The 15,763-nt window shown below is 34.8% G+C and overlaps 1 protein-coding gene across 3 annotated transcripts in view; it reads left to right on the top strand.

The window, feature by feature from the left end:
* ASCC3 (activating signal cointegrator 1 complex subunit 3) overlaps window positions 1-15,763 on the top strand; it is a 263,322-nt gene that overhangs the window by 107,777 nt on the left and 139,782 nt on the right. For 2 of the 3 annotated variants that reach the window (XM_065735653.1, XM_065735658.1), the window contains exon 13: window positions 959-1,030. In XM_065735653.1, the coding sequence (XP_065591725.1) occupies window positions 959-1,030 (72 nt within the window). Of the gene's footprint in view, window positions 1-958; window positions 1,031-12,926; window positions 12,950-15,763 lie in introns of those variants that run through there. The other variant, XM_065735666.1, reaches the window with a different exon arrangement.

The raw sequence follows: 15,763 nt of genomic DNA on the forward strand, positions 1-15,763 counted from the left end.
TTAATGTTCTTAATGTTAAGTCTTTACGACTTTCAGCTATTCTAGATACAGAATCTTTTATTTTGGAGCTTCTCTGAAGCATTTTATTTATCCATAATTAAAATTTCTGTACATGATACTCACACTGTTTCCCACGTCTGACCCAACTGAGAACAAAGTATTTTTTTCTGTGACAAAAAGCTAGGAGTTAGTAATTGCATGGATATGTACATCTGCAATGTAAAAGCTGTATTTATATAGTAAAATATAAAAAAATAACTGGCCTGTATAAGAAATAGTCTGGCCTGTATTAGAAATAGTGTAGCCAGCAGGAGCAGGGAGGTGATCATCCCCCTGTACTCAGCTCTGGTACGGCCGCACCTCGAGTACTGTGTTCAGTTTTGGGCCCCTCACTACAAGAAGGACATTGAGGCCCTGGAGCGTGTTCAGAGAAGGGCAACAAAACTGGTGAGGGGTCTGGAGCACAAGTCTTATGAGGAGCGGCTGAGGGAGCTGGGATTGTTTAGTCTGGAGAAGAGGAGGCTCAGAGGAGACCTTATTGCACTCTGCCACTTCCTAAGATTTAGGTTAGACCGGAGGAAACATTTTTTCTCTGAAAGAGTGGTCAGGCACTGGAATGGCCTGCCTAGGGAGGTGGTTGAGGCACCATCCCTAGCGCTGTTCAAGAAGCGTTTAGATGAGGTGCTAAGGGATTTGATTTAGTAGTTCAGTGGGTAGGGATGGTTGGACTAGATGACTTGTAGGTTCTTTACAACCTAATGTACCTATGAACCTATGAAAAATATTTAAGTTTGGTGGTGTATTCAATGGATTTTTTCATCAGAATCCAGTAATGGTGTGATTTTTTTATATATGGAGTAGATGAAGAATGGATCTGGTTTACCTCTCTTTAGTCATTTAAAAAAAAATAACGAATTCACATAAGCTTTTAATATAAGGTATGATGTTTACTTTTCAGGTGCAGCAATTGAATCATATGGATGAAGTATGTTATGAAAATGTGCTGAAGCAAATAATGGCTGGACACCAGGTATTTTTTTTCTTTTATTTTGCATTCAGAACACAAATAATGAAATTAGGTTTGATTATTATAGAGTTGTTTTAAACATTTTTTTTCTTTTTATTTTTTGGAGTTATTCTGTTTCAAGAGTCCTTCATTTTGACAACACTCACAGAGTTGGCATTAAAAAAAAATCTAAACAGGCTGAGAGGTCTTTGTTTGCATCACGACTAGAAGTTTCTTTTATATGTCCTTTAAATTAATTTAATACTTATCTGTATTTCTTGTTTAAAATGGCAAAGCAAAGTAGGTTGGTACTTAGAGAACTTAGATTTTAATTGTATAAAAAATAAAAAGCATCAATTAATTTTGTATTCTCACCCTTTTCCATTAATTTTCCAGTTTTAGTGTACTCTGTTAGAGGGTAAGGAGTGAGAATTATGCATTGTTCAAAACATGGAACACAAGGGATCAATGTCTGTCATCTGAAATATCCTTGATTTTGTGTTTTGTTTTCTTAAAGGAAGGAATCTTTCCTTTTGTTCTTCAGTAACGGTTTCTGCAGTGAATCTGCAGTGAATTTTCAAATCTGACATTCCTTTGCACTAAGATGGCAGGCTTATCTTATGTGTCTGAATAGCTTATCATTCTGTTACTGTGCTCGTCTATCACCCCACACAATGCCTCTTTTTTGTTAGGTTTTTGCAAATACAGCAATGTGAAAGGCAGTAGTTGTGACAGGTATAGCACGTGTTCATAGCAGAAACAATTTCTAGTGCTATATGATTATTGAAGAATCTTTTTGCTAATTGATAATCTTACATAAAGATTGATTATGAAGCATGATCAAAATGTCAGCTGAATGGGGCAGATGTCATTTGGATGGGGCCAGACTTTTTTCTTTCTATGGCACCAAGCAATGGGACAAGGGGCAGTGGCCACAAACTGGAACTTCCATATGAATATGAGAATAAACTTCATTACTTTGGGGGTTACAGAACACTGGAACAGGTTACCAAGGGAGATCGTGGAGTATCCTGCTCTGGAGATATTTAAATGTCTGTTGTGTACATGTCTTACCAAATTCCTTACGCTGAGGTAGGCTTAGGTGCTTGTGTTTTCTTTCTTATGTTTTTTGTGTATAATACTTACTGTAAAAGAACCTGTAAGTAGCAGTTTCTTTAAGTCAGTATGTCTAAATAAGTAACATATCTTACATTCCAGGCAGGAAGTTGTAAACTGTTTCCAAATATTTATTGCACCTTTCTTCCCCTCTCTTCTCTTTACAGTGAGGGAAAAAATATTTATAAACATATATAATAATACTTTTAAAAATAAAGTTCAATTGCAATAATTTGTTTAATTCTAGCAGATGGTGTTTTGTACTTTGCAGAACTTTCTTTGAGAATAGTTTATTCCTGAACAATTGAATGCATGATTGTTTTAAAAGTGAGTGCTACAGCTGAAGGAGGTCATGTGAAAAACTCTAGTCTCCATAACATTATATTCTCACTAGCTGAGGCAATTGTTGATCTCACCTTCTGAAAATTATATTTCAAACCAACAACCAAATGAGCATTGTATTTTTAGACAAAGCAGAAGTGTCGTTTCTCTTATTGTATAAAAAACTGTTTCAGAATGGTTTGATTTGTTTCACTTGTTTGTGGATGTTAAGTATTTTCTTTGCTTGAAAACAGTTGTTCTGAGCACGTTACGTACTAGGTATTACTAGCCTGTGGTAAATATGCCTCTTAAATTGAAGAAGACAGCATAGCTTGCTGACAGTGAAAATTCAGTACAAATATTGTTCTTTGATGATAACTCGGTGTAAAAATGTATTTAAATATGCTGGATATCTATATGCAAGCTGGATTCATTTAAAAAAATAGTAATGTGGCATTTCAAAAAGTTATAGTAATGTTTAATGATAATTTAGAGTAATTGTATAAAGAACAGATGTATATATCAAGAAGAAACATTTGAGTTATGTTACAGAATTCTTATACATTCATATACCAAAAAATTACATTGTAGTTTTTTTGTCTTTTAGGGTTTTTTTTCAAATTATTGTAAGCCTGTTTGTTTTTACACTTAGGAAAATAACATTCATATCCTGAAATGATGACACTGGAATGCAATCGTTGACAATACAGAACTAATCATATCAGCTTATTGTGTAATACAGTTAATTATAATTTGTAATATTGAATCATATAGTAAAAATGAGGGATATTTTCTTTCCATTAGTATATTCCAGTAAATTATCTGTCTGTTCATTATACTGACTTCAGATGTTTGTTAAAAAAAAAAAATTACAGCCAAATATATCTGCATAGAAATACTTGCTCCATAGTGAAGGATGAACACTGTGCTAGGAAGGTTTTCCATAGTGTTTGCAAATAATTTTGCAAATAGTATGTGATTATCTGAAGTTATTACGTTTTTCTGAATTACTTAGTCTCTAGAAATCTGTTGTCTTTTGTCCAGTTTTACTGTAGTCTGTTATCACCCTGTCCTGTAACCTTTCCTAGGCTGTTTGTTTTTTTTTTTGTTTTTTTTTAAGTTATTCTTTAAATTTGTGATTATTTAAATTCTGTGTATGCGTAAAGTTTCTTTGCTTTTTAACAAAGTTGTTTATTTCTAAATATTCTTCTAAGAAAAATCACAGAATTATAGAATTGTTTGAGTTGGAAGGGACCTTGAAAACCATCCAGTTCCAACCCCCTTTTTCCCCTGCAGAGACACCTTTGACTAGATCAGATCATGTAAAGTCCAGTTTAACTTAGCCTTGGACACTTCCAGGGTTGAGGCATCCACAGTTGCTTTGGCAGCCTCACCACACTCAGTAAAGAATTTCGTCCTAACATCTAACCTAAATCTCCCCTCTTTGAGTTTATAACCATGCTTCCTTGTCCTCTCACTGTCTGCCTGTGTAACAAGTTATCCTCCTTTTAAGTACTGGAAGATTGCAATATGGTTTCCCCAAAGCCTTCTCTAGACTGAACAAATCCAGCTTCCTCAACTTTTCTTCATTGGAAAGGAGTTCCAGCCCTCTGATTTTCTTTGTGGCCATGCCCTGCACCCAGTCCAGCAGCTCTATGTCTTCCTTGTTGTGGGGGCCCCAAGACTGGATACAGTACTACACATGGGGCCTCATGAGAGCAGAGTAGACAGGGACAGTCACCTCCTTTTCCCTGCTGGTCACATCTCTTTTTAATGCAGCTCAAGATAAAGTTGTCCTTCAGTGCTGCTAGTATACACTACTGGCTCATGTCATGCTTTTCATCCAAGATCCCCCAGGTCTTCGTGGGAGGGCTGCTGTCAGTGAGTTGAGTTCTCCTCCCAGTCTGTCCTTATGTTTGGGATTGCTCCAACCCAAGTGTAACTCATAGAACCATAGAATCATAGAATGGCCTGGGTTGAAAAGAACCTCAGAGATCATCTACTTTCAACCTCCCTGCCATGGGCAGAGTCACCAAGCACTATACCAGGCTGCCCAGAGCCACATCCAGCCTTGCCTTGAGTGCCTCCAGGGATGGGGCATCCACAACCTCCCTGGGCAACCTGTTTCAGCATGTCACCACACTCTCAGTGAAAAACTTCCACCTCATATCTAACCTAAATCTCCCCTGTCTTCGTTTAAAACTATTTCCCCAACTCTTTGCACTGGGTCACTTTTCAAGCTTAACCAGGTCCCTTTGGATGGTGTCCTTTCCTTCTGCCATATCAACTGCACCATTCAGCTTCGTGTCATCTGCAAACTTGTCAACAGTGCACTACACCCTGCTATCTATGTCACTGGTATACATGCATTGATAAAGAGCACTAGTCTCAATACGGACCCCTGGGGGAGACTACTTTGTCACCAGCCTCTACCTAGACAAAGAGCTGTTTAGCCTAGCACTTTGTCTGCAACACTGCCAGATCATGTTGAGCTTCTAATTAACTGACACTTCCAAGCCCAAGGCTGCTCTCAGTCTGTTCTTCACCCAGTGTGCTCAAGATTTCTGTGACTCATGAACAGGACCTTGCACTTGTCCTTTCTGAACTTCATGAGGTATATACCATTTCCCTCAGTACTTAAAAGAGTTTCCACATCAATTGCTTTTCTATATGGAATTAAAGAAACGGTTGGAATTTCATAACTATTGAGGCAGTAATATGAGACAGGCATAGATCTCATTAACATTGCTCTAGAGAACCAAAAAGCTGAATATCCTATCTTATATCTATATGTTCTTTCTTCTTGCAAGAGAGAAATACTAGTATCAGAGAAAAATATATTTTCTCAAGTTCCATGGGTTAATATCCACTCTACAATGGTCATCAAATGTTGTCTCATTTAAGATTTTTACTAGTCTTTTGAAAGTCTTAATAAATAAAGTTCAGTAGTTTTTTGCTTACATCTTGTTCTGTTATTTTGAAAGAATTCTTGCATGCTGAAAAGGAATCATTTAGTCATATGGAAGCCATGCTGATGTGCCTCTGTCATATGTTGTAGTCTGAGCCTTGACTGAAGTGATATGCTCATATGTTTTAATAGATGTATGTATGTTTTCATTTTATAAGACTAATTGTGGTGGGAGGTAGCTGCATTCTAGACTCTACAGATGTGTTTTGACAGATGGAGAGAATCTTTTAATGTTGATTTTTCAACAGTCATACTCTGCAAGACTTCATGCTCTTCCTGGCTACTGGGAAATTAAGAGTTGGTGGTTCAGCCTTTAATTTCTATCCATCTGCTCAAACTAATGAGATAGCTCATTCATAGGCTTCACTTTGAATTACCAAATGCAACTGAAGCTGTAACATTTGTCTTATAGCACAACTCTCCTCTTGTTCAACTGGACAAAAGACGTAATGATAAATAGCTTTCCCTACAGAGTTTTCTGGGGATTTTGTTATGGAAACACTTTGTGGTGATTAAAAATATCAGAAAAGGTTTCCAGGTGCTTTTTATGCCAGTGTGCTCTTTTTGTAGGCTTACTGTCAATGTGGATCTTCAATAGGATATTTCTCTGTGAAGTCCTACTTCATAAGATTATGTTAAGTTAGATTTGATTTTAACTCTTCTTTTTTTTTTCAGTGTCCTTCTGTGCTTCCTACAATCTGGTTAATATTTATTTTAATGTCATTTTTTAACTTGTTATATTCTTATGTTATCTGCAAGTATGTTAGAGACTCTTGAACTGATTTGTACTTTTGGAGTTATATTTCTAGGTTTTAGTAAATCAAAGATCCTTCAAACAAAGGGGAAAAAAACAGCAGTGTACACTGTTTATCAGAGAATGTGACCTCATACTCAGAGTATTTCTGCCAGTGTTTTTCTAGGATATTGAAGGGATGCCATTCACTCAAAGACTGTCTCATCAAAAGTTATCATTCCCTCAGCTGATTATAGCTTTCTCTTGTCAAGCAGACATCAGGAGTGAATTACAGGTATTAACAGCATTAGTTCAGCTATGGAGCTGAAAAAGCTTCTTAACATTTTACAGGCCTGTGAGAAGGACACCTGATGCCAGAGAGTTCTGGGGAGTGGGCAGCACCTTTGTGAGGTAGCCTGCAAAAACCTCACAAGGTCAGCAAAGACAGAGACTGAATATGATATGTATCAACATCATTTTTATAATAAAGTGAAATATTGCATTGCTATCCAGTTTCAAACAATGCATGCCCTTATCTTCACGATGTATGAGGTGGAAATAACTCTTGTCATTGTATGCCTTGAGAAATAATACCATGCTTTTAGGAGTTTTGAGGAATAACATAATACTTTTAAGATTTTTTTTCACCTCAGAAACATATGATTTTAACTACACTATATTGCATTCTCAAAAAATATTAAATTGTTGCACTTCCCAAGGCTCAGTTTTTTGAGATAGTGTCTGAGGGAAATAACTCTTGACTCTGACTATCTGTGTTGCTTTATTAGTTCACTTCTAGTGTATATTTGGCTGTTACTGAATTTTTGCTATTTTATTCCACTGCCTTGAATGCCAAGGGAGTGTTGATCATATGTTTCCCTCATTGTCCCATCACCTTTTAAACATTTTTGCTGCTATTAATTGATAATAACCTTTGACTTCATTTTGTGTGAAAGATGAAGAGCCTCTAAAAACCTGAAATTACATAAGATTTAATGTTTTACGTTACGAAGTAGAATGAGAGTTGCTGAAATTCCTAGTAAGATTTCAGAGATAGCATGCTTTCCTCAGGCAGCACTTGTAAATCCCTCATGCTTTTGCCACATCCCCCAAACTACTCATCTCTTCTGTTTCAGCAAACTTTTTTTTTTTTTCTCATAGATGATTCTCTTTGATTCTACTTAAACCTTCAAAAGAAGTCATGTTCTCTTTGCCCTTGATGTGGTTTCAGCAGGTCTCTTGCATTTACTCTTGGCATCTTGCTTTCCTCTCTGTTTCAATTTGTTTTCTCTCTAAACTTCAGTACTCTGTTACCCTATTTTATCTTCAGCCACGGACATCTGAGTTTTAGTCTTGGTTCCTTACAAAATGCACTTTGCTACTTTGCCATTTTTGTTGTTTATAACAGTTTTCATCTTGGAGTGCCTTTGACATTCTCCCATCTATTGAAATTTTTTGTCTATTTTTAAGAAAATGAGTGTTTTATTTTCCACTGCTTTTGATAATTTTCTGTACACTTTTCAGATGATAAAATGTCTGTTTTATCTTTTCTTCCACTAGCTCCAGTACTCTGTGAAACTCCTTGGAAGTTTTTCTTTACTAAACTTGGAATTTCCAATTCATAGCAAAAAACTAGCTGTTCAGAGGAAGCTCTGTAATCTTTCTGTTGTACTCACTCACCTTGCTGCCTGTGCAAGCATCAGGGCTCAAGGTGTCAGTATTTCAGTAGTGAGTAGTTATCATGGGTCTACAAGAAAATGTTTTGACATGTAAGGAAGAGCTTTTCTGCTGGCTAAAGATGTCCAGATTGTCTGTTGCCAACAATGTGGATTTTTGCAACAGCAAATAGCTATTGGAAGGCTCATTACAACATAAATATGTAGCATTACTGCATATTTATGCCATAGCTTTAATTAACTCATGTGCCAGCAAACTATAGGGACTGTAAAGCAGTGGAGAAACAAAATTTAAAATTAAGATGCTAGAAGCTTTACTGCTGGGACTGAAAATGTGGAGAAAAGCTTTTTTAAAGGAAAAAACAGAACCATCCATTCTTGATGCACTGTGTCAAGATCTTCACTCTACCCATGTTCTTCTTATTTCAGTTCTATGTTCTTAACAGTCTTTTGAAGAAAGGTGTGGATGTTTGTGTTTTGTTTTTTTTTTTCCCAATTACCTTCTTCGCAGTGTATGAGCTTTTGCTCTTCTGCTTTGAGCAAGTGTTTCAGGTTTTGCTGGCTTCTTCTGTCTCAGTTATTCTATTATCTTCATGCTCATTTTTTACAGTATTGTGGCAACTGAATGTCATATGCATAACCATGGCATTTTTGCTGTTTATCTTGTAAAATGAAATGTAGGTGTCCTATTTAATGTGCAGAATGCAGCTATAATACTTGTTAAATCTTAATTAATGGAAGGTTAGTATGCAGTTTTTATGGAGATCAAACTTGCTGAATTAATTAGAATTTATTTACTTAGATAAAATGTTCTATACTGCTGTTCTGCGTTTAGTTCATTAGAAATATTGAGATGCTATCCATGTACATTTAAAAATCTTGGAAAATTTTTTGATTGTTTTACACAAAATAATACTTTATTATTTTCAAGTTGATATTATTGATATCACAGATCAAAAACAGATTACACTTGAATTTATATAGTCGAAACCATTTACGTTGGTTTATTGCATATTGAAGATACACTGTTTGTAATTGTTCTCCATTTATAATGATTGACTTAAACTTTGCAGTACTAAGAAGTTTCAACTTATTTTCCTTAAACTTCTATCTTAAGCCAAAAAAGAAAAACTGAGTAGTTATTCTAACTCTATTATATTAAATTCTCAGAACTGAATTTGACAGGTATTAATTTCATCTGTAAAAATGATAAATTAAATTTCTTTATTATCAGTTTTCCAACTGTTATTTGGTTGCAGAAGCCATGTGGAGATAAAAGTTTCATAAGCTTGGTTACTGCAACTGTTGACAATGTTTTTATAGCTACATCCTAAGATAAGGTTTAATAAAACATTGCTTTATAGAGGTCTCTCAGAAACCTAGTATCTTGAAAATTCAGCTTGTTTTAGTCTTTTACATGGGTAATATAGTGTATATAACACACTTTGGACAAATAATTATGTAAAGTTACTGGATTTGTTAAAATTTATTATTTATAGACTCCAAAAGTTAATTTAACTCTTGAGTTTTTATGGATTTATATCTATACAGGTCACTTCTGCTACATCACCAGGTACAACTTACTTGCATATATACAGATCTTGTTTGTATATGCACACATAAGTGTGAGGTAGTAAGGTAAACAATCAGGCAGGATTATGTCTAGTCTCTTTAGGTATTATTTCCATGTCAGCTGATTAAGTGAAGCCTTGGATTCTTTAGATCATTTTCTGTAGAATTTCCTTGTATAGTTTCTGCATAATTAAGGACCATTAGTATTTGTAATTTCTTTAACTAAATAACAGATCAACTAATCTAGGGATTTTTATGTTCTGCAGCTTCATAATTTATTTGTGCTCTCCGTGATAATGACCTTTTGCAATTTTAAGGATATGATTGTTACCATAATCTTATGCATAAATAAATAAAACTTTAATTAAAAATCCTAATTTGGTGTGCTAGCTATGTAGATGATACCCTTCAAAAATTTTATGTACCAGATGTTTCATGCTACTGTCAAATGAGATGTATGTATCATTTTTCCATTATATTTTCTAGTCAAATCTCTTTGGCTTTAAATATTTACTACCCTGTCATCTGTCTATATGAACAGCTGAAAAATGGCTAAAAATGGATGCTGTAACAAGTTATGCACGTGATAACCCTTAATTTTTCAATTGGATAATCTTCTAAGTATTTGTATGCTGTATTTGTATGCCTCATGCTGATTTTTGCGTATATGTCTCTGTTTACATAGTAAATTGTCTGTATATTTTTACTCAGATGTTCACTGTGAATTTATTTTGCTTCCAACAGTTACCAGTTCACAAATTATTTGGTACATGCCTATAATCTCACAGCTACACAGTAATATCTGTATTTGTAAAACAAGTGCTTACAATGGCAGTTGCTCCTATTTAGAATTTCTAATCTAATATTAATGAGCATACCCTGAATCATAAAAATCAGGTTTCATTCCCGATGAGTAACTCTTTGTAGCCTAAAATTATATTCAAATGAAATAATACATAGTTACTCTACAGTTGACTATCCTGAGCAGTCTTGTCTTTTGTGGATGATTTTATTGTTAATTTACAGTTGTGCAACTTTCATATTACCAGCTCTGTCCTTCCACTTTACAGCTGTGATAAAGGCAGCTAGATCATTTTTGCAGCCTAATGTTGTAAGTTTTACTCGTTCTAGGTTAACAGGTCTGTTTCAAACACAGGGCTACAGACTAGAAGTGGTCTAGAAGATTCTGGGAAGTAAGGTTTGTGTATTCCTATTAGCTCTGTATCATTCTTCAGGAAGAATTTAATGACAAGGATAAATGATACTGAAGAAGAAATATTGAGGATAGACAGTGGTCTGAAGCTTTTGAAAATTCATGCTTACTGTAGTCTTGAAGAAATCTGTGTGTTTAATGTAACAGATAGTATCAGCTAACAAGCATCCTAATTATCATCAACATTTTTGTAAATTATTCAAAATGTAACAAAATAACTACTCCCCACCAAGACATGGTGACTATCGTAGACTTTTTAATTGATGTCACCAAAGAATCCCATAGAAATTTTGTTAGTGTCTTAGTTTGAAATGCAGGATACTGTAGAAAATATGTTATTTGGAGGAGTCACTGAGAATGGGAACTAAAAATTCTTTATTAGTATCCTAATATGCATCAGGAAATTCCTTTAGATTTTATACTTATTTTCACTTTCCAGAGTATGAGATTTCTTTACATACATAGTTCTTTGGTGTTGATAGTTTCTTCATGATTAGTGAAGAGACGATTCCAGAATACATTACGTTCATATATACTATCATATCCTTAATCATGAGGTATTTATAATTTTCTAGTTTAGAATATAGCACCTTAAGAAGATCTAAGTATATAAAATAGGGTTTACGAGGTATATCTAATTATTCTAGCATGGTTTACTATTGTTCATAAAGTACCACATGATGTAAATTCTTCATAACTCTATTAAGCTTTGTATTAAAAACATTGCTTAATACTTGAAGTTGTTTCTTCTCTGGTTTAGAAAACCTATTACAGGGTTGGGGGGGAGAGAGGGGGCTGAAGTTTTGCATAGCAATATGTTTTTAAACAACACTGACTAGAAATAAACTAGAAAAACTGGTTTTTCTGTTCTTTAATTGTTTATTAGATTTATTTATGTTATTGGCTCTTACAAAACCAGGGCGTATAGAAGTTGACTTGATAATTTACTCTTTGTTTGCTTAAGTATATAGGATGGGAATAGGTACCCAGTATCCCCTTTGTTCCTTTCCTGAGTAGAATTTGCATACTACTGCTGGCTTCTATTTTACATATTTTAGAAAGTGTATATTTAAATAAATGTAGTTTTGGAAACATAAAAGAATAGGCTTTACAACTCTTGTTCTAAAGTGATTGTTGACAAAAATAGAATTTATTATAAGGGAGAAACATAGAAACATATGTATTTTGTGAAGTTGGAGCAGCTGATGTCAGGACAGGACAAAAGGAAATGCTTGAAAGAAATTCTTGCATGATCTTGTTTTGCTAAAAAAAGATGCAGTGAAAAGCTGTGCACAATTTTGAGTAACAATTGTCATTCATGTCCATTGGCATCTGTAAAAGTGTGATTGTTAGCTGCCTAATGACATATATTTGCATGGTAATGGGCTAGATGTTTTTGCTTAATTTTCTATGCAAGAACAGATCTTGTTTCTATTTCTATCCTGTCAATTAAAATCCAAAATAATTTCTACTACCTGTAGGAGTCGCTGAAATATTGTTTGTTTTAGTGAGTAATTTACCTTCTATTTCAATTTTTATTCTGTACATTTTTGCTTTGCATTCTATAAGGTTAACTAATCATACTGTTTTGAAGAAATATGATTTGGAACGATCTTTTTCTGTATTAGGTATTTCTAGGCGTAGTACGTTAAGGTAATTAATATCTTCATTTTTCACCTTCTTCTCCCATTGACTCACATTGAAAGTGTTTTTGTTTATGCTTTTGTTTTTGTTTGCAGAGTATTCAATTACCATATAAATATAAGAAAGTTAAAATAAATAACCCTGAAATGCATGGAAATAAAATTAATTTGAACTAAGTATTAACATACCTACAATTTAAACATGTTTGACTGTGTCTACAAATTGAGGAAAGCATAGATTGTTACCCTGTTCTGAAGAGGATTTCCTTTAGTATCTGGAAATCCATATTTAGCACTGATTCCGTAACTGAGCATTCAGTATGAATCAAATTGTAAAACTAGGTCATAAGTATAAGTGTTTGCAAATGTTGAAGTAATTCATTTTAAAAATTCAAAGTCAATGGTTTGATGTACATAAATGAAAAATGTTACTGCTCTGTATCTTTAAAGGAGAAATACTTTTTATCAAGAAGCATCCTTTTGTTAGTGATGCTGCTTTTTCAGTCTAAGGGTTTTGTGTTATCATACTATCATTTTAATACTAGAGGCTTGCTGTAAATCTTTGTGGGTCCAAAACTCTTTTAACCATGGTCTTGAATGATGGTGACACCATGCCCCTAATCCTTTCATTTCCATACTGTGACAGAAAATACTATCTCATGCTTTGCATCTCCACAGCTGGTGCCTCTCTGAATTGCCTGTGCACTTCTGTTTGATGAAGGAAAAGGGGAAATTAGCAGTCTCCATCCAGAAGCTGATATCTTGTTGAAATCACAGAGCTCACATGTATGAAGTGCTGCAGTAGGTGGGAACAGGCTCCTTAACAAGGTCAGGCCAGTATACCATGGAGTTTACCTCTGTATGAGGGTACAGCAAGGATACCTAGAGCTTGGCTTAGAAATGGATGGTGGTCCACCTGAGAACTTATGAGTAGGATTAATGGGTAAAACAGACATGTGCCAATACTGCTGCAGGAGTTTACCGCAGTCCTACCATCCAGGAAAGAAGTAGCTACAGCCTTATTCAAAAAAAGCAGTAGTTTCATATCCACAGTTCATGATCTTTCTGGGATCTTCACCACTCCACTGTCTTCTGGAGAGTTTATTTAATGGGACAAAAGCTATCCCAGAAATTTCTGCATTGCATTAGTGACAACTTCTGTCACAGGTACTTGAGGAGCTGAGAAGTGTTAACAGTCTGTTGGACCTTGTGCTGTGATGTACTATGAAATCTTGACACTCAGGATTCTAATGGAGGCAGCAAGGCAAAAAGCACAGACCTGCGCTTTGAGGAAGCAGATTTTGGCCTCTTCAAGATCTGCTTCGAAGAATTCTATGAAAGATGCTCTAAAGAGGAGAGTCCAGGAGAGCTGGTTGATTTTCAGAGGTCACATCTGCCAAGCTCAAGAATAATCCATCCCAATGTGCAGAAAATCAAGCAAAGATTATGTAAATCCTGGCATGGATGAGCAAGAAATTTCTGGAAAAAAAATAAAAGAAATGGTATAGGAGGTTAAAGTAGGGACTGGGGATGCAAGAGGAATATAAAGGCACTTTCTTTGCTTGCCGGAATAAGGTTAGGAATGCCAAATCCTACCTGGAGATGAATCTGATTAGAGATGATAAAGGGTGGGGGGAATGTCTTCTGGAAGTATCACAATAGCAGAAGGAAGACTAGGGAAGATGAAAGCTGTCTGCTGAATGGGGCAGGAGGCTCAGTTGTCTTTGATGGAAAGATTTACCTCCAGGAATGACAAGTCCCTGAAACAAATGGGAAAGCTTGGAGTATACTTACCTTTAACTCACCTTCTTCTAAGTCTGGGATTCACCAACAAATACTGAATATTATGTTGATCTTTTAAGGATGAAGGTGGTTAGTGGAGGTTTCTCAGAGCTGAAATAGAGCATATGCCTGGGAAGGTTAAGATTGGCTATTATGAAAAATTTCTTCTCAGAAAGAGTGGTGAGGCATTGGATTAGGCTGTCCAGGGAGGTGGAGGAGTCACTGTCCTTGGAGGTTTTCAAGAAATAGGTAGATGTTTCATTGAGTGACACAGTTTAGTGATATGGTAGTGGTGGGTTGTCTGTTGGACTAGGTGATCTTACTGATCATTCCAACCTTTATGATTATATGAAATGTCATATCTATCTTCAAAAAGGAAAATGGGGGGGGTTATGAGTCAAGTCTCTTCAATATTTGGAAAAGCAGTGGTGAAAATAAATCTGGAAAACACTTCCAATCACAGGAAGAACAAGCAGGTGGGTAGGAATGTATGGCTTTATGTAGGGGAACAGAATGTGTTTGATAGTAGAGTCTTTTTATATCAGTAGATTTAAAGTGTAGAAGACTACATGGAGGAAGAGCAGAAAGGAAAAAAATGAAGAAAGTTGTTCCAATATGATGTCCTAATCCTAGCTTTTAGCACAGAATTCCATGAGCAGGAACAAAAAGAAGATTGAACTGTACAATCTAGTATTCATTAGGGTACACATATTTTAAGTGACAAACATTAGAAGAAATAAAAAAATTATTACAGGCAGATGTCTTTCTTGCAGAGAATTAAGAAAGTAGAATTGTTATTGTTAGAAAGATGAGCAGTTACGCATTATGACAGTAAAAAACTCTGTAAACTAAGTTTTAATACTCTTCAGTGCTGATATATCTAAATGGAAATATAATTAGATAAATAGTGATATGAAGTAGATGTTATTTTTATTAGATTCCATCAAGATTTTATCAGAAGTCCTAGTTGTTGTTTTTTTAAGCAGGACTGATCAGAAGTAGTTTGGATGGACAATTATATCGAAACTTAGCAGAAACAGCAATTACTGGTAATCTATCAGGAGTTCAAAGTAGATTGTATCACATTACAGTATTGATTAGTTGATGAGACATCTGATTTCTTTGTTATCGCTATGAATTAATCCTTTCCATTTGAATATTATATATTATTATGTGTTTTTGTTCTTTAACAGAAATTGCTGAATGTTATTTTTGATTTTACAGATTGTTCTTTAGTGGTTGCTCCTGCTGAATGTTTTTTTGGGTTTCTGAAACAAGAGTGTGAATGAAATTCTAATGTACATGATATACTTTGCCATGATGAGTTAATGAAGTCTGCTTTCAACTTGTCAAAAAGAATTCATTTTCTATATAAGAGTGTAGGGAATGTCTCATTTACAACCAGTTTTCAAGCAGTTAGTAGCCCTTCCATTTTCTGCAGTGTAAAATATCTTAATTCACATACAGGTTAAATCAGAATTTCTCTTAAATCCAAGATGTAATAAAATGAATTAAATTCAGTTTCAGTTGCCTTGGAAAGTGATACAGCTTGTTCAGCTTTTCTTTGTTGTTTTTCAGTATATTAAAAGACTTTTGACTATGAAAAAAATGTTAAAATCTGCTAAAAATACAAACAAAATTTGTACATAGAACTATTTAAACTTCAGTATGGATTACCTTATAAAAATTGTTTCATATATTTTACTCCTTTTAGTTACTAGTTCTGGATAGTG

Source organism: Cyrtonyx montezumae, unplaced genomic scaffold (genome assembly GCF_038088225.1).
Source record: "Cyrtonyx montezumae isolate F1298 unplaced genomic scaffold, pur_monq_1.0 scaffold_0, whole genome shotgun sequence".
Taxonomy (NCBI): Eukaryota; Metazoa; Chordata; class Aves; order Galliformes; family Odontophoridae; genus Cyrtonyx; species Cyrtonyx montezumae.